At 44.1% G+C, this 19,614-nt stretch overlaps 1 protein-coding gene across 1 annotated transcript in view; it reads right to left on the bottom strand.

The window, feature by feature from the left end:
• Nucleotides 1-19,614, bottom strand: part of LRP1B (LDL receptor related protein 1B) — a 524,827-nt gene that overhangs the window by 186,414 nt on the left and 318,799 nt on the right. Inside the window, 5 exon segments of the mRNA XM_061608878.1 lie at nt 2,541-2,626; nt 5,312-5,495; nt 7,146-7,333; nt 8,123-8,263; nt 9,991-10,113. Of these exon segments, the coding sequence (XP_061464862.1) occupies nt 2,541-2,626; nt 5,312-5,495; nt 7,146-7,333; nt 8,123-8,263; nt 9,991-10,113 (722 nt within the window).

Genomic DNA, 19,614 nt, shown 5'->3' with positions numbered 1-19,614 from the left:
ATGTTTATTGAGTTCAGTGGGATTTACTCCTGTCCAATCAAGCTTAGGATAGGTAAAACTGACCATGGAGGAGAGGGAAGGGGAAGGAGTGGACTGGAGGTGGGGAAAGGAAGGGGGAGGGGAGGGCAGGTTTGATAATTTGCATGCTTATAGAGTTCAATGGGATTTACTCCCATGCGATCATGCTTAAGATAGGTAAAACTGACCATGGGGAGGAGGAAGGGGAGGAGGGGGAAGGGGAAGGAAGGGATTGGAAGGGGATGGGGAGGGAGAGGCAAAGGAAGGAGGGAAGGGGCAAGAGGGAGGGGATAGGAGGGAGAAGGGAGGGTGGGTTTGATCATTTGCGTACACAGATTTATTTCTGTGCAATCATGTTTGAACATGGAAATGGACTGCCTTCAAGTCAATCCCGACTTATGACGATGCTACGAATAGGGTTTTCATGGTAAGCGGTATTCAGAGGTGGTTTATCATTGCATCCCTCTGAGGCTGAGAGGCAGTGACTGGCCCAAGGTCACCCAGTAAGCTTCATGGCTATGTGGGGATTTGAACTTTGGTCTCCCAGGTCATAGTCTAACACTGACCCGGGGGAGGGGCAGGGAGGGTAGGAGGAGAGGGAGGGGAAGGGATTGGGTGGGTGGGCACTGGAAAGAGGGGAAGCCCCTTTCCTTTCCAAAAGGAAAACATTGTGAACAGTATCATTGCTTTTCAGGGTTTCCCCTACGTTTTTATTCTACAGCAGGCACCTCCCACCCAAATTTAAACCAAAGCTGTCCCTGGCCACATACACACCAGGCCTTTATTTCACTTTGGACACTCATGGCTTCTCTCAAAGGATCCTGGGAAGTGTAGTTAGTGCAGGGTGCTGATAGTCGCTAGGAAACACCCTGTTCTTCTCACAGACCTTCAATCAGAGTGGCTGACTGTTAAACTACTCTGGCCACTGGTGCTCTTTCAGGGGAATAAGAGTCTCCTGTCAGCACCCTTCACAAACTACATTTCCCAGGATTCTCTGGCGGAAACCATGACTGTCTCAAGTGAAATAAAGATCTGGTGTGGGTGTGGCCCCCTGATTAGCCAAGCGTAGCAGCTGTGAGTCTGGCTTTTAGAACTCTGCATTTGGTTCTTACTGAGCATGCCCAACACTATCATTGAGTTCAATGCAAAATTTCTTAAATTAATTAAAATTTAACCTTTAAACTGCAGAAGATGAAGGTCAGCGTATGGGGCAAGGTCAGGATTACAGGTACTCTGTGAACATTGCTGATTTTTAATTAATTTCAACAGATTATGAGAACTCAGAGAAAAAGTCCAAAAGGGCTCAGGGTTTTTTTCTCTCTTGTTAGACTTTGAACTCTCTATTCTCTCTGATTGCTTTGTGTATCACCATGAAAATTGAGAGGGTTGTTAAGCAAGCGTTTCTGAGTTCAGGACTATAAGTTGTGTAAGGTTTTGTTTTGAAATGAGCTTATGGGAAGCATCAGAATGTCATGGGGGTATTTTCACTTTAACATTGCAGAATGTGAAAAATACACGCTGGCTGCAGTATACAGCCACTCTTGTGGCTGTATAATTTATAGAGTTGAAAAGTTATTTTCTGTTTGCTGTCATATCTGCTGTTATTTTACTGTTTATTATTTTTGCAATTGCTGTTCAGTTTGTTGTAAGCCTCTTTGAGCACAATTTCTTTTTGGTGTGGAAAGGAAGCATACAAGTAAAATGATAATGATGATGATGTTTGCAAATTACGCCCTCCTGGGCTCCATTTGCAAGAGAAAAAATGGTAAGAAATGCATTTTAAACAGAACCAGCCTGTTGCAAAGACCAACCTATACATGTTTTCTTAAAAACACAGGACACACCTGTTCTTTTGTCTTGCTGATTTGTTATGGCATGCAGATAATAACCCAAACATCTTTCCTCACTCAGTCTGGTATCTTTTTTTTCTGAATCCTCCATCAATTGTTTCCCGTCCATGCCCTGTCCTGTACAATTTGTTACTATTAACATATGCCATTCTCCCTAACCCAAATGAAAGTGTTTAGGAAAAGGCAAATAAGTCAGAGTAGACCCACTGCAATCAATTGACTTAAACATTACTTAGTCTGACTTAGTTGGATACAACTCATACTGTTTGATGTTCAGTGAACCAGCAGAAGTGAGAGAAGGCAATTAAAAAGGTCAGCTAATTTGTCTGAGCACTACAGTCCTAATATTTATATCATTGATTATAAATGAATCATAATAGAATTTATAACAGAATAAATTACAATTTAGAACAATTACCTGCATATTTAAAAAAGAAAGACTCAGAAGGATAATCATGTTAAGGGACTGGAATATGTTCCAGTCATGCTAAGTCACATATGCCAACTGGAGAATTACGGCCTTGATCCTGAAGATATTTAAGGACCCATAATCTCATTGATTTCAGTAGTGCTACCTGTGCATGGTCATATGACTGTGATCTTTATGTTCATCATGCATTCTAAATAGCAATAAGTATTAAGATTTGAATTAGATGAAAATTGGAATTCTACCTGTTTCAGTGAAGTGTAGTTTGATCCGTCAGTACTGATTTTTCTGATTTCATGATGATCAGCCAGAATTAGAAAAGGTTCCTCATCTAAATATAGGGAAAGAGAAAGGATACTATGCTAGCATTTAAGTTAATTGATGGACTTTAAGAATAGAAATGCAAGTAGTGAAAAATAAAATACTACATGCTGTGAGCAGTGTTATGGTTGAAATAAACATTAAAAGCATAATATTTCGAGTGAGATCAATGATGCATCATAAACTGAACAAGATATTCAATTAGAATCTCTTTCAGAGTACTTTAATTTAGCCTTTGTAATGCAGCAAATGTATTACCACTCTCAATAATTTCAATTTCAAAATGAATTTAAACACAGCTACTCAGCCTGGCTTTTAAGGACAAATAGGTGATAAGTAACAGTTGACATAAAGAAAGGGGGAATTCAAATGGTCAGACAGTTCAAATTAATGCATGCTAGAATTTTCAGCTCGTGAGCTGAAACATTCTGAAAATATATTCATCTAACATTTTAATAAACTGTTATATTTCTTATACCTGGGAAATATCCTTGGAGCTACTATACATTAGACAATAAATTTATAGTGCAATCCTATACGTGTCTTCTCAAGAGGAAGTCCCAATAATTACTGTATATGGGACCTTACTTCCAAATAACTTGATTTAAGTGCAGCCTTAACATAATAATAAAGAAATTAAAAGTTATACAAATGCTGAGCAAATTCAGACCATTCTAACGCATGGATGGTGGAATAGATTTTCAGAGACAGTTTTGCAAATCAGCTAAGCTGCTCAAATGGCAGGTAGAATGGAAGTGTTGCCATGCTCACTCCTGGCCTGTTCATTACAGTGCAGTGTATCTTGCGGAACATTTACTTGAAATTTCCCAAACAATAACATGTGCCTGGTATAACCGGCATATTTCTGCCAGTTTTCTCAGTTGCTTACCAATGTTAAACAAGCCAGTCATTAAAAAAAAAAAATTAACAAGAAAACAAGGAAAAAAGCCTAAGCCATGGCTGCACTGCCTTCTAGTCTCTTAACCTCACACTTTTTTCTTCTATTCCCCCTCCCTGTCCCAGGGACTGAGACAAAAGTACAAGGCTTTGAATAAGGGACTGTGGTGAAATTCAAAACTTTTTAGGGAAAGAAAAACAATAAACTAAATAGTTTTTACCCTGTTACATTCTCCTTTCTCAGTTTTCTCCATATATTTTCTGTACAGAACATTCTGTCAACATTCGGCCTAGTGCACACCAAGGGACATTACTATCAGCAGGGAATAACATACAAACTAAGTAAAGAAAGGGATCACCATCCCGTGTGAGTATGAGAACTAAGCGTTCAGAAGGGACGAAGTCACCTACCTCCCCTCAACACACTTACATAAGCAGAATGTGGCCTACATTCTGCACAGCTTAGTGCATTTTGTTAATGATATGTCCTTTACCAGCAACCTTATTCATTTACATCTCTAAACGTGGGTGGGATTTTTTCTGGGGTTATTCAAATGCCAGGGATTTCCCACTATTTACATAATATAAATACTTATTTCTTAAGAGGAACCATAGTGTAAAGCAACCTGTTTACTGGCTTAACCAATCTTCCAACCCTTGTTCTGATAGCCTGGGTGCCTGACACTTGTGGTGAGATATTGGAAACTGGTCCCCCCTCTTGGTGAATGCCAACTGAAGGCTTGAAATGTCCCAACCCTTTTCCTCAAACTCCATGAGTCAAAATATTGTGAACTTCCATCTCCACTGAGACACCTAGCCCAATACTGGAGTCCACTTTCTGCAATGCTCCAGTACCTCTACCATGAAACCTGGCTTACCCACGCAGCTGTACAAGTTATCACATCCTTCTGAAACAACCCTGTGGATGTGCAGTCACCTTGGCTGTCATCTACTGAGTCATCAGGCAAGGCTTTGCTCGCCTCTGGATTCAAGGGCAGGAAATTAGCACACAGCATCAGGTTCTGGCTAGAATCTGGCCACAGATCCTTTGGGCCTTTGCTCCCTCATACACCTGAAGCCATATTCCTCAGCTAGTTGATCATCACAGATCTGTCCATAATTTGCAGGCAGAGCTGATTAGTCTGGCTGCCTTGTTGCACTTTCTTCTGAATATTTGGTAGTATCCAAGTCACGGCACCACTATAACTGGCTTATTTCTGCCGGTTTTCTCAATTGCTTCCCAATGACAGTTGTTACACTGGCAACTTGGCATTTTGACTATTAGGGAACATTCTGGCCCCATTAGCATCTCCACATGTGAAAGATACATTAACCCAATTTTCAGGGACCTCTCAGCCCCCATGCCACAGCCCATCCCATTCAGCAGATCCCATTTAGCTGACACTCAGGAGAGGTTTTTCAAAGAAGCCACCAGGACAGAAGGGAAAGAAGGAAACACCTTCTCCCAACCTCCTTCACATGCTTTTCTCTAGATCCAACCCCATTACAATGATGGTGTTATATAAATGAATGAATAGTATTCTCACATACAGACATCTATTTTTACTAAAACAAAGAACTCTGTTTTAAGCCAGTTTGCTTAGTATTGGAAAACTTAATGCACTACCAATTTTGAAGTTAATTTTCTTTGAAAAATGAGTATAGGTGTCAATCCTACATGCCTAAACGAAAAAGTCACAGCTAACTTAAGTATCATTTTTTTTCATAGGACTTAGTTATGACTAAGCTTAACTGGACTGGAACAGCAATATTTCTATAGCTAAGTAATCAATGATACCTGAAAGAGATTTGCAGCCATTTGGATTATTAGGTTGTATTTTGTAACCATCTGCACACAAACATTTGTAGGTGCCATATGTATTGATGCACTGCTGGCTGCATGGAAAGCCAGACAAACATTCATCAATGTCCACACATGTTTTGCCATCATCTTTCATATGGAAGCCAGGCCAACATTTACACTACAAGGAAAAATAAAAGCAAATTACACATCATAAATGCTAAGGATAGTGATGCTTTCTTCACCCAATAGGCATGGTATCAGTTTGATCAAAATGCTTTTTTAAAACCTGGACAACTCAGTAATATGGCATTGAAAATCACTTTAAAAAGATAATTCAGACTAATTTTTTCTCATCCAGCTGGTTTTCCATAGAAGGAGTTTCATATTTCTATTCCAGAAATAGAGTTCTGAAGCCTGGCCTCACTTTATGATGGAGAAGAGGAAGCAAGTTTCTGAAGACACACATTAGTTCTATCATAAGCAAACAGAGATGCTTGTGATCTCTGTGTCTCAATTGCTAAATGCTAGTGTTTCCCATCCTTCTCTTTCCATTCCGAAACAGGGCAGAGAAGAGGAACCTAGTTTCCCATATAACTCATACCTAGGTAGCAGGTACCAATATTTTGCAGCAGGTCCTGATCTCTTTGTCTTTGTCTCTCTCTCTCTCTCTCACACACACACACACACATTCACATGAATCCAGCAAGCCGAGTCTTCATGATCATTTAGAAAAGCTGTAAAAACATTTTTGTTTTGCCATACTTTTAATTTATTTGTGCTATTTTTGATATTTTATTCTGCTGATTATTCAATGGGCTCCTTTGGGAGGAAGGGTGGGAAATAAATTCAGTAAATAAAATAAATAATGTTGCTGCTTAGAGTTTGTTTTTTTTTACAATCAAGCAGTATATAAATTTTGTTAAACAAACAAATTAAACACTCATTTTTAATAATTTTGTAGTTCAGTAGTTTTATAATGTCCTTTTAATTGTGAAGGTGATGGACTACGACCTGGGAGACCAGGGTTCGAATCCCCACACAGCCATGAAGCCACTGGGTGACCTTGGGCCAGTCACTGCATCTCAGCCTCAGAGGAAGGCAATGGTAAACCCCCTCTGAATACCACTTACCATGAAAACCCTATTCATAGGGTCGCCATAACTCGGGATCGACTTGAAGGCAATCCATTTCCATTTTGCCTAAACTTCTTTCTGAGATAAATTGTCTTTGAAATGATTGGCATGTTATTTCCTATACTTTTTTCTCTGCTTCTTCCGCAATGTAGTCAGTCTATTTTTCTTTTTCTTACTACCACCAAAAGCCTTACCTAATGGCCTTAGGCCATAAACCAGGAATGGCGAACCTATGGCCCTCTAGATGTTGCTGGACTGCAACTATCATTCTGGATGGGACTGATGGGAGCTATAGTGAAACAGCATCTGGAAGACAACTCGCTCTCCATCTCTGTCTTCAGCTAAGCAAAGTTTATTGTGGACTGTCCCTAGTCTTGGATTATGATAGTATATAATTTTGTATTCTGGTCAAGAGAAAAGCAAATCAAGATTTTCAGATACATTTCAACTTATTTTGCTTTCCATAAAACATTCTCTCCCCACCCATAAGACATAAAAAACAAAATATAGTATTAGTTATAGAATCTTACAGCCTTTGTATTATATTCACTGAACAGCAAAAGTTGGTGTGGCCTTTTGACAAATCTCTCTCTTTGCAAGGAATATTTTTTAGTGATAATTGTATATATACAAGCCTAATGTAAGATTTAAAACTTTATTTATAATGTACTAGTTTACACACCAGGACTACCAACCTTGTACCCAACAGGAAGATCTTGACAATCTTGAGAACAGCCACTGACTTTCTTACTCAAGCATTCATTAATATGACAGTTTCTCTCATCAGATCCATCACCACAATCTTGTTTAGTATCACACACATCTTCTTGGGGAATACACTTGCCATTTTTGCACATAAAAAAGGAATTGTTGCACAACTGTTCTAAAAATAAGAAATGAAGGAGAAAAGGCACAAATGGATTGCAATGAACATGTCAAGATGTGTTAAGTTTAAAGTGTGGGCTGCATGTTAATTTATAAACTAGTCACACATGTATGAAAATACAGTCCAGCCCTTTCATATCCTGTTCACATATAGTGAAGCAACATTCACATTTTAGGAAAAATTGTCATTGATTTCATTGGATTGTACCAACAATCAGTATAGCTATAATTATTCATAAACATACTGTTGGTTTATTTTTTAAAAATAAAATATAAAACATGTTCTGCCTATACACCATTTCCTATATACCCCTGGGGTAACTTGGTTCATAAATCAGGTGCACTGGGTGGCCCACAGCTGGATTTCTGTGTCCCCTCCTGCCCATTAGTTGTTCTGTAGAAAGCAGCAGAGAGAGAAAAGGTATCCATGATGCAAAATATGAAATGCAGCTCCTTCCTCTGTAGGAAGAACAAAGCAGAGGAGGAAATGTCTCATCAAAGAAGTAACTAATTTTGGCGCCAGCTGTACTCAATGGTCTCCCCACTACCAACTTTATCCCTCAGAGACTGTAGTGCTCAACACAAAAAAGGCTCCCCACCCCAGGTTGAACACTTTGATAGTCATCTTATCCCTCCTCAGTCGGTCATGATCTGAATGTTCCGGCAACAGTCCTCAAAAGCAAATACTTTCATGAACACTATATTATTATTGAAACACAGTGGTAAATTATTTTGCACATTTGTGTATGTATATATATATATTGCACATATATTTAAAAAGCTAAACCTGCACTTCTGCATTTTATGTTAATTGGATGTTCATCAGAATGGTCTGGACAATCAAAATCTCCATCACATTGCCACTGAGAATTTAAGAGACATCTTCCATCAGCACAGCTGAATTCTCCAGGATTACAGTGACGATAGCCTAAAAGAACAGTGACCAAACACATAATGTAGACCTCTGAAATTTAGCATGTATGTGCTGTTTAATGTAATTACATCTTTTTTATATTAAAAAACCCAGCCCACAGCACAGAAGCCTGTCTCTATTTACCCCCAGTTTCTTGATTATATCACTCACATTTTACTGATAAATGTGAAATACATGTTATCAACAGTAATTAGGGTTGCCAGGTTCAGGGCCTAAGACTGATCCTGTATCTTTAGGAGAAGAGAAAGTCAGCCAAGTGCAGGTGTTCTTGCAACCCTGTAATGGGAAAAACCACAAGGTGGAATTCTCCCTTCCTCCTGCACAACTTTTAAAGATACAGAAGACCTCTTGGAGGCTGGGCCTGGCAACCAAGAGGTCTTCTGTATCTTTAAAAGTTGTGCAGGGGGAAGGGAGAATTCCACCTTGTGGTTTTTCCCATTACAGAGTTGCAAGAACACCTGCACTTGGCTGATTTTCTCTTCTCCTAAAGATACAGGATCAGTCTTAGGCCCTGAGCCTGGGAACCCTAACAGTAATACATAGTCACTTATGTATAAATGATAACACTATGGTCCATTTAGAATTGACTAGCCTCCACATTCTGTCAAACTGGACATACTAAAAAGGTCAAACATCTGGTGCATCTTAGAAATCAAGTTACTATTTTAATAGATGGACAAATAAAATGCTGTTACTCTGAGAAGGCAAAGATTTAATCTACAGAACACTTAAAGGAATGTTACCAATGCTCTCTTAGAGGAAGAAGAAATTTAAAACCTATTAATTTATTCTCTTCAAAAGATTTTATACCATAGGGGAGGGGGATTCATCCCTCTCAGCAGACAGAGACAGAACACGTGAACTTCAGCATTAAAACTCTTATCTGTATCCAAGATTAATAGTACAATCCCACCTATACATATCTATTCAGTAATTCCCATTGAATTTAATGAGACTTACTCCCTGGCAAGTGTGCACAGGTTTGCAGCCAAGCCGCTCACAATGCTCTGTTTATAGTTTGAAATGAATCCATGTACTACTGATGCCATAAAACAAATTTATATTTGGTAAAATTATAATTAGAAAAAGTAAAAGTAAATACAATTCCTTCAGAAACGTTAACTGATCCAAAATGTAGCAGCCAGATTACTGGCATCAGTTCAATTTAGAACTCTTAACCCCCATTTTTAAACAGCTGCAGTTTGTTTCTGGGTCAAATTCAAGGTGCTCAGATTAATGCTTAAAGCCTTAAACCGTATATGCTCCACATATCTGAAAGACTGCCTCTTTCCCTACTGAGTGTTATGACTGGCAAAGGAGGCTTTCTTGGTAGTTCCACCGCCCTCAGAGTCTTGGGATGTGGCAGTCCGGAGAGAAAATTCTCTGTGTCAGCATCAAAGTTTGGAACTTCTCCCCACAGAAGCCTGGCACCTTCATTCTATAGTTTCTGTTGTACACTGAAGACACACCTCTTTACCCTGTCCTTTAATACCCAATATACAAAGGACCTATTGTATTCTTGTGATTGTAATTTTTGAAGCTGTTTTTAATATTGATTTAACTATTATTTTAATCTCCAGGTTTTTAAAAAACCTAGCTAAGTTTCAGCATATATATAGTAAGTCTTTGGAGAAGTCTCAAAACTGTTTCTTTAAAGTTTCTAACATATTAAGGAATATTTTATTCAGCATTAAATATTAAAAAATATAAATTATACTTGCCACATTCTAGTGATTCATCTGATCCATCTCCACAGTCATCATCATGGTCACATACAAACTGCTTCGGAATACAGACTTTACTGTGGCATGTGAAAGTATTTTCATCACAAGTATTATTAGGAGCTAAGAAAAAATGTAAGGGGAGAAAATGAAGATCTCTCAGAAAATATAAGAGATATATTTTCTGTATGTGAACAATACTCAGCAAGCAAAATGTCAAGAACTTACTGTCAGCCACTATGGAAGCCTGTTGTCACACAGAAAGGCAGGATAAAAGATTAAATAAATAAACAGAGAGCGGCTTCATGATCCCACAATACAAAAGAGTACCTAGCCACCTATCTGTAATACTATGCTAATCCATTGTATTGAGAGTTTAATATTTTTTCTTATTTCATTGTATAATTTTGGTAGAAGACGAGAAGTCACCATTTGAGTCAAAAGCTTTCCCTTTGATAAAAGTAATACACAATATGCAATACTAAAATCCTAGCAAGAAAGCAATGAAAGCAGTACTGCTTAGAAATTGGAATACACATAATGTTCTTTAACATATTCTGACAGCAGTGGGGGAAAAGTTGAAACTTTATATCAGGCTTCCATAAATCCACATTCCAGATAGTCCTCAGGCATGATGAGGTGTAAATTGCTCCATGGTCTTTCTAGGCCCTCCTTTATTTAGTGAAAAGTCCATGGTTTCAATTCTACTCTAGTAGAATGGTCCCTTGGACCCACCTGAAGGGTGATTTTCACAGGTACGCCTGCCATCAGATTGGGTAGTACTACCATCTAGCGTCTGAAGGCAAGAATGCACTAGAGTTAAAACCTGGGGCTCGAGCCCCTCCCACTCCAGTCTTCATGATGACGAGTCCAAAGTGGTAAATCTGAAAGTAACCAAAGGGGAAAAGCCCCAGCAGCAAAGAAAATATACATAGCAAATATCATAGAACTTGCAACATGAGAATAGGTTTTAACTAAAGAAAATCAGACAGAGCACGAAACATATAGGTTGAACTATATACAAAATACTGAACAAATTTCCCCAGAAATCCCCAAGGGAGGGACGTGATGGCAGGCGTACCTGTGAAAATCACCCTTCAGGTGGGTCCAAGGGACCATTTTCCACAGGTAGCCTGCCATCAGATTGGGATGTACCAACGTAGCCCCCTAATAGGGAGGGATTCCTAGAGAGTTACAAATCAGAAATAACGTGTTGCAGGACACGTCTCCCGAAAGAGGCGTCAGCTGAAGCATAGCGATCGATCTTATAATGCTTCACAAAGGAGTTGGGGTAGCCCATACCGCCGTCCTGCATATGTCTGTAAGAGGAGCATTAGTTAGGAAAGCCGCCGTAGTGGCAGCAGACCTGGTCAAATGAGCCGTGATATTAGACGGCACTGGCAAATTAAGTGACTGATATGCAAGAGAAATACAGGCTCGAAGCCAAAAGGCAAAGTGGATTTGGACACCTTTTTTCCCAAAGATCTCGGATGGAAGGATACAAATAATGCGTCTGTCTGTCGAATGTCCTGGGTGCGAGAGAGGTAAACTTTGAGCGCTCTCCTAACATCCAGCGAATGCCAGGCCTTTTCGAGGGGATGGACCGGCTTTGGACAAAAGGATGGAAGTACAATGTCCTGGCTACTGTGGAAGATTGAGTTGACCTTAGGACAGAACGATGGATCCAGCCTCAGGACTACAGAGTCCTTATGGAATATGCAGAGATGACGGGCTGATGTCAAGGCCTGTAACTCTGAAATCCGCCTCGCGGAAGTGATAGCCACGAGGAAAAGGACTTTAAAAGACAACAGTCTTAGAGGCACTGAGGCAAGAGGCTCAAATGGAGGTCGCCGTAATGCCTGCAAAACCTTGGAGAGGTTCCAGGATGGAAAATGGTGACGTACAGCTGGAGAGAGGTCGGTAGCTCCTCTTAAGAAGCGTTTGATGAGCGGGTGAGTGCCCAGGGGTGCTGCCGATGAAGAGACAGACAGAATTGACGAGATGGTGGAGGCCTGTCTACGCAGGGTGTTCGGTCTGAGTCCCAATGTCATGCCTCTGTATAGGAACTGTAGAACGTGCTGTACAGTGGCTTGGGGTGCTGAAAAACCTTTGGAAGTGCACCAGCTGGAAAAAGCACGCCAAGTACTCTGATAGATTTGAGTAGTTGACGGTCGCCTTGACGCTAAAATAGTGTTTATGACCCCTTGAGAAAGACCAGCAGTATTCAACTGTGTCCGCTCAAAAGCCAGGCTGTCAGGCTGAGCCAGTTCGGGTCTGGATGCCAAACTGGACCTTGGGAGAGAAGATCCAGCCTGATTGGGAGTGTCCAAGGATCCGCCATTGACATCGAGAGGAGGTCCGAGAAGCAGGGTCTGCGAGGCCAATAAGGTGCTATGAGTAAAATCCGTGTCCGTTCGAGTCAGAGTTTTGTCAATGTCCTGCCTATAAGGGATATAGGCGGGAAGGCATACAGGAGCCCGTCTGGCCATGGTGTCGTCAGAGCATCCACTGCTTCCGCCGTTGGCTCTAGGTACCTTGAGAAGTAACGAGGCAGTTGGCAGTTGTGGCTGGAGGCGAAGAGATCCAGCGAGAGGGGGCCGAACCGCCGCTGGAGAAGGGAGAACACAGCCGGATGAAGCTTCCATTCCCCCGGATGGACCTTTTGCCTGCTGAGCCAATCGGCCGTAACGTTTAGAGTTCCGCTGAGGTGTTCTGCTCGTAATGACAGGAGGTGGAACTCGGCCCAGTCGAAGATTCGTGTTGTTTCCTCCTGCAGAGCCCTGGACCTTGTGACCCCTGTCTGTTGATGTGAGATTTCACGCAAACTTTGTCCGTCTGAATGAGGACATGTTGTAGAGCGAATAGTGGCTGGAAGTGTCTCAGAGCCAGATGAGCAGCTCTAAGCTCCAGCCAGTTGATGTTGTGACTTAGGTCCTGGGTTGACCACATGCCTTGGACAAAGGTGGAGTTGCAATGGGCTCCCCAGCCGGACAGACTGGCATCCGTGGTGATTAGGACTCTGGTTGGGTCCCGAAACGGTGTCCCCTTGGTGAGGGAAGTTGTGGATACCCACCAGCGGAATGATTGCTTCAGAGATTGGCCCAGTGGAATTACGCGATGGTTGGACCTGGAAATGTCCGCTTGAAAAGGTAGGAGAGCCCATTGTAAAGGTCTGGAATGATGTCGGGCCCACGGAACGATGTGGATGGAGGAGATCATTGCCCCGAGAAACTGGGCCAGAAACATGACATCTGCTGTGGGGCGATGTAGAAGTAAGGTTGCCATGGCTGTGATGGAAGCAATACGGTCTGGGGACAGAAAGAACATGGCTAGGGATGTGTCCAGTATTGCTCCTAAGTGCTGGAGGCGCTGAGTTGGTTGTAGATGACTTTTTTCGGCATTGATCAGCCAGCTGTGAGAATGTAGTGCCTCTAGGGTGAACTGGATCTGCCTGTTGGCCAAGTCCCGAGAGCCTGCTCGGAGGAGGAGGTCGTCGAGATAAGCATAAATATGGACCCCCTGGAGGCGGAGATACGCCAGCATGGTGGCCATCACTTTGGTGAAGACTCGGGGGGCCGAGGAGAGGCCGAATGGAAGGGCCCGGTATTGAAAATGGAGGTGGCCTAGTGCAAATCTCAGGAACCGTCTGTGACCCGGGCAAATTGGGATGTGTAAGTAAGCGTCCTTCAGGTCGATGGATGCGATAGTCACCTTGTTGTAGAGCCTCTACAATAGACGCCAGAGATTCCATCTTGAAGTGGCGGTATTTGACGAAGCGGTTGAGGCCCTTGAGGTCTAAGACCGCCCTCCATGAGGAGTCTCGCTTGGGAACCGTAAAGAGGACGGAGTACACGCCTTGTAGCCGTTCGGATGGAGGAACAGGCTCTATAGTGGCTATCTCTAGTAGATGTCGTAGGGCATCCTGCATGACCTTTTTGCGTGCCCTGGAGATGGGGGAGATGCAAAATTTGTCCAGTGGTGTCCGCCAAAATTCTATATTGTAGCCCTGGGTGAAGAGAAGTCTGACCCAGGAGATGTTTGTCAAGTTTAGCCAGATGCTGGAGAAGGAGAGTCTGCCTCCAATGGGGATGGCGTCAGAACTGCCTGCGCTGACGGGTTCCTCTGCCATATGCCTGCCTGCTCTGGTATTGGCCCCTGTATTGTGAGCGTTGTCTGGGCCAGGGTGCCTTGGAGGGACGGAAATTTGTAGGCCTGGTATCCCGTCCTCGTCCACCAGGTCATCCTCTCCGAAAAGGTTGGAAGGAACGGTAAGAAGTAAACCGTCGCACGGGTCTGCGGTCGTCTCTTTTGGCCGTAGCTAGTGCAGGTTTACGATTGTCCTTGGGGTCGACAAGGACTGCTTTGAGTGCATCCTTGCCGAAGAGCATAGATCCCAAGTATGGAGCTAAGGATAAGTTGGTTCTGGCAGTCGAATCGGCATCCCAATGTTGGAGCCATAGGGTACGAGCTACAATTTTGGCCGCAAGGGCGCGTGCACTGTGATGCGAAGCGTCTAACGTGGCGTCGGCCACAATGGCAGCAGCCTTGTGTATCTTGAGGATACATTTCCTTAGTTTGGTGGGATCCGGGTTGGGGTCGTCAAGGAGAACCTCTAACCACATCATGGAAGCCCGTGAGTAGAGGCGGTAGAAGAGGCCCGGATGGAGTGAGCGGAAGCCTCATGGATCTTACGGAAGACAAAGTCAAGCCTCCTCTCATAGGGGTCCTTGAACAGTGATTCGCCTTCCTTTGGGAGGAGAGACCGGGATACGAGATTGGAAATAGGTTGGTCCACCCCCGGGACGTTCAGAAAGGACATGAATTCCGGGTCAAGGGTATAGAGCTTGTTGGCTAAGGATGAGGAACGACGTGGACGAAGGGGACGGGCCCATTCTTCTCTGGTCAGTTTTTTAATGGGGTCTGGTACGGGAATGAAGTGCTGCACTGATCTGGGGGACTTGAGAACTCTGGCACCCTTGACAGGAGGGACAACCGGTTGTACAAGTTCTGGTTGAATGCCAAGAGTGTCCATGACTCTACGTGACAGATGAGAGAAATCAGCCAGGTCAAATAGGCGATAGGAGATCTCCTCCTCCTGGTCAGATTCCCCACTCCATTCATGCAGGTCAGTCTGAAAAACGTTCATGTACTCATCAGTCTGAGATTGCTCTACGTCCAGTCTACCCCTGACCACCTCATATGGGTTAGGAGAGGGTAGCAGAGCATCAGTATTGTCACCAGGGTGTCTCGCAGAGCTGGGCTGTCGCGAGGTTCCGGGCTGAGAAGACAAATGTAGAGAAGGCTGGGGTTGGGATAGGCACCCCAGCAGCTCTCGTAGTTGTTGCAGGAAGACAGGGGTCAACTGTATCCCTGGGAGAGTGGAAGACGGTAGCGCCTGTTCCTGAAGAGGAATTTGAGGCTGCCCAGGCGGAGTTTGAGGAGCTTGACTGGGGAATCCTTCAAACTCTTCCTCTGATGACTCAGAAGGAGACTGGAAAAGTGCAGGAACGGCTGCATGGTGAGGTTTCTCTGGAAGCGAGGGTGATACGTAGCATGCCTTCTTGGGCGCCCGGCGACCAGACAGGTGTTTAGTCTTTGCTTTTGCCTTGGCGTGTTTATGTTTAGCTGGCTGGCGTGGTGATGGACGGCCTGCTTCAGGGGATATTGTCACCTCAGGGTTCAAATCCGCCATGTCAATCTCTGAATGAACGCCCACAATGGGGAAGGAGCGGTAACAGAGCTAAGGTAGAAATAGTATAGGACAGACTAGAGACAGTATGACAGGAGTAAGTACGCCCAGCATGAGGAAAATAACGACTTGGGTAAGGTTGGCGCCAAGCTAAGTACACGCACACAATGGGGAAGGTGCGAGACCGCTAGTTACGCTGCCACTTTGGCCACGAGCAAAGTCCACACACACAATGGGGAAGATGCGAGACCGCTAGTTACACTGCCAACTTGGCCATGAGCTAAGTACACGCACACAATGGGGAAGGTGCGAGACCGCTAGTTACACTGCCAGAAAAGATAAGCCTTATTTAACAATTGCAGTGTGGCCAGGGCTAGATACACGCACTCAATGGGGAAGGTGCGGTACCGCCAAGGTGCACAGACGAATAATGCGCCGCCAAAGGTGGAGCATAAGTCAATTGGATGTGCACCTACAAATATACACACACACAATGGGGAAGGTGTGGTATAACGGGGCTACTGGAGGTGCACCTACAAATATACACACACACAATGGGGAAGGTGTGGTATAACAGGGCTACTGGATGTGCACCTACAAATATACACACACACAAAGGGGAAGGTGTGGTATAACGGGGCTACTGGAGGTGCACCTACAAATATACACACACACAATGGGGAAGGTGTGGTATAACAGGGCTACTGGATGTGCACCTACAAATATACACACACACAATGGGGAAGGTGTGGTATAACGGGGCTACTGGAGGTGCACCTACAAATATACACACACACAATGGGGAAGGTGTGGTATAACAGGGCTACTGGATGTGCACCTACAAATATACACACACACAATGGGGAAGGTGTGGTATAACAGGGCTACTTGATGTATCTGAAGGAAATACTGATTAGGTGAATATAAGTTTGTTAACAGGAGACTACAAAAGTCCCACAACAGGGCTACTTGATGTGTCTGAGGGAAATACTGATTAGGTGAATATATTAGGTGAGTATATGTTTGTTAACAGGAGACTACACAAGTCCCACAAGTGAGAAAAGTATTAGAAAAGAAAAAAGCGGCAAAAAACAAAACAAAATGGCGGCCGTGATATCGGAGCCTCTCACTAAGGCCCTAGAAGGGTTTGAAAACAGCCGGAAGCCAGCTGGAAGGATATGCCAACAGAGGGTGCCAAAAAACAGGCGAGAGAGGCGATATCAGTAAGCCTAATTAAGCCCAAGCCGGGCTGAATGAACAGCCGGGCTGAGGGGCCTCTGTAAAAGAATTGAATAAATAATTAACAACAGCAGCAGTGATATCGGGGTTGGCGGGAAAACGGGAGCGCCACAAGAGGCTTCAGTAATCCCTGAGGGAGGAAACGGGCGGGGTGTCCACGAGGGAGCTACCGCCGCAAGCTTCCCGATGTAGAGGCTGAATTACAGACGGAAATAAGGAGGGGGGAGACCGCAGCCGCGGAGCCCCTGCTAGATGATAAAACAGCAACCGCTGCTGTTGGAACCTCAGAAGACTGAATTACAAACGGAAAAAATGAGGGAGGGAACTGCAGCCGTGGAGCCCCCGCAAAAAAAAGAGAGAGCAGCAGCTGCTGCTGTTGGAGGCTCAGAAGGTTGAATAACAAATGGAAAAAAGGGAGGGGGGGACTGCAGCTGCGGAGCCCCCGCTAAACGGGAAAGCAGCAGCTGCTGCTGGTGGAGCCTCAGGGGAAACCCCAAAGAAATAAAGAGGTAAAGCGATAAGGAGAAGAGTTGAAAATGTACCATTGGTCTCACCTGAAAGGTGATTTTCATAGGAAGGGGCCATCACTGTGGGAAATAGTTCCACCTATCGTGCAAAGGCAAGAATGTTTTTGAAGTCAAGACTAGGGGCGTCATGCCCCTCCCACTCTCCAGTTCATTCGTAGCGAGTCTAAAAGAGATATCTAAAAATACAAGAACAAGGCCAACAGGCCTGCCAGGAAAATAACATAATAGTCACATGCATAACAACATGACTCTAACATAACTTCATAACATAACAGAACTAAAAGTCTTGACTTCACTCTTACATTTAAATATAATATGGAAACAATAACATGTAACCCATTGATAAAATCGCTAGTCATCCTCCAACTGGGAGGGTCGTGATGGCCCCTTCCTATGAAAATCACCTTTCAGGTGAGACCAATGGTACATTTTCCATAGGAAGTGGGCCATCACTGTGGGATGTACCAAAGCAACCCATATAGGGAGGGACCACCCACATGTTAATCCTCATTAAGAACCTGTTGCAACACTCGTCTGCCATAAGAAGCATCAGCAGAGGCATAATGATCAATTTTATAATGTCTTATAAACGAGTGTGGGGAAGAACAGACTGCGGCCCTACAAATATCGGCAACAGGAGCATTAGTAGCAAAAGCAGCCGAAGTGGCAGCTGACCTAGTAGAATGAGCTGTTATACTAGCAGGAACTGGCAGCTTCAGGGACTCATATGCTAAGGTAATGCATGCCCTTAACCAACGGGATAAGGTAGGATTGGATACTTTATGCCCCATAGACCCTGGATGAAAGGATACAAACAGAGACTCCGTTCGTCGAATCTCTTGGGTCCTAGACAGGTAGGTCTTGAGAGCCCTCCGGACATCTAACGAATGCCAAGCCTTTTCAAGAGGATGGGTAGGATCCGGGCAAAAGGAAGGCAACACAATGTCCTGGTTGCAATGAAAAACTGAATCGACCTTGGGACGAAAGGAAGGGTCAGTCTTCAGCACAACAGAGTCCTTATGGAAGACGCAGAGGTGTCTAGCAGAAGACAATGCGCCCAACTCCGAAACCCGTCTGGCAGATGTGATTGCAATCAGAAACAGGACCTTGAAGGACAGTATGCGTAGGGGCACAGTCCTGATGGGTTCAAACGGAGGGCGTTGCAAAGCCTGCAGGACTTTCGGCAAACTCCATGAGGGGAACCGATGGACAACAGCCGGAGAACGTAGGGCGACTCCCCTAAAAAAGCGTTTGATGAACGGATGTGAGGAAATATGATCTCCAGGAGAGGACACTGAGAGAATGGATGACAGAGTAGACGCATGTCGACGTAGAGTGTTGGGTCGAAGTCCCATCATAAAGCCACTATGGAGAAATTGGAGCACCTGGTGCACATTGGCCTGGGATGGATCGTGGTGGTGGGACTGACACCACTTGGAGAAAGCCACCCAGGTATGTTGATAAATGCGAGTGGTAGATGGTCTTCTCGAGGCCAAAATAATATCAATCACAGCGTCAGACAGTCCAGCTGACCTCAAGTGTCTCCGTTCAAACGCCACGCTGTTAGATTGAGCCAAGTAGGGTCCTGGTGCAGTACTGGGCCCTGGGATAGGAGGTCTGGCGTTACTGGAAGTGTCCAAGGATCCATCATTGACATTGCCAGAAGATCTGAGAACCACGGTCGGCGTGGCCAAAATGGTGCTATCAGAACCAGCTGTGCCCTTTCGGTTCGCGCCTTCCTCAAGGTTTTGGCTAACAATGGTATGGGAGGAAAGGCGTACAATAGACCGTCTGGCCACGGTGTTGTCAGAGCATCCACTGCTTCTGCTGTTGAGTCCAGGTATCGAGCAAAGTACCTTGGAAGCTGGCAATTGCGACTGGAAGCAAACAGGTCGACTGAGAGGGCGCCGAATCGACACTGGAGACGATGGAAAATGGCTGGATGAAGTTTCCATTCTCCCGGGAAGACCTGTTGTCTGCTGAGCCAGTCTGCTGTCACATTCCAAATCCCTCTGAGGTGCTCTGCTTTCAGGGATTGTAGATGTTGTTCTGCCCAGACAAAGATGAGGGAGGCTAAGTCCTGCAGAGGACGAGACCTGGTGCCCCCCTGTCTGTTCAAATGTGATTTTACACACGTGTTGTCTGTTCGAATGAGCACATGATGCAAAG

Source organism: Rhineura floridana, chromosome 2 (genome assembly GCF_030035675.1).
Source record: "Rhineura floridana isolate rRhiFlo1 chromosome 2, rRhiFlo1.hap2, whole genome shotgun sequence".
Classification (NCBI taxonomy): Eukaryota; Metazoa; Chordata; class Lepidosauria; order Squamata; family Rhineuridae; genus Rhineura; species Rhineura floridana.
This window is presented reverse-complemented; position numbering and strand designations above follow the sequence as displayed.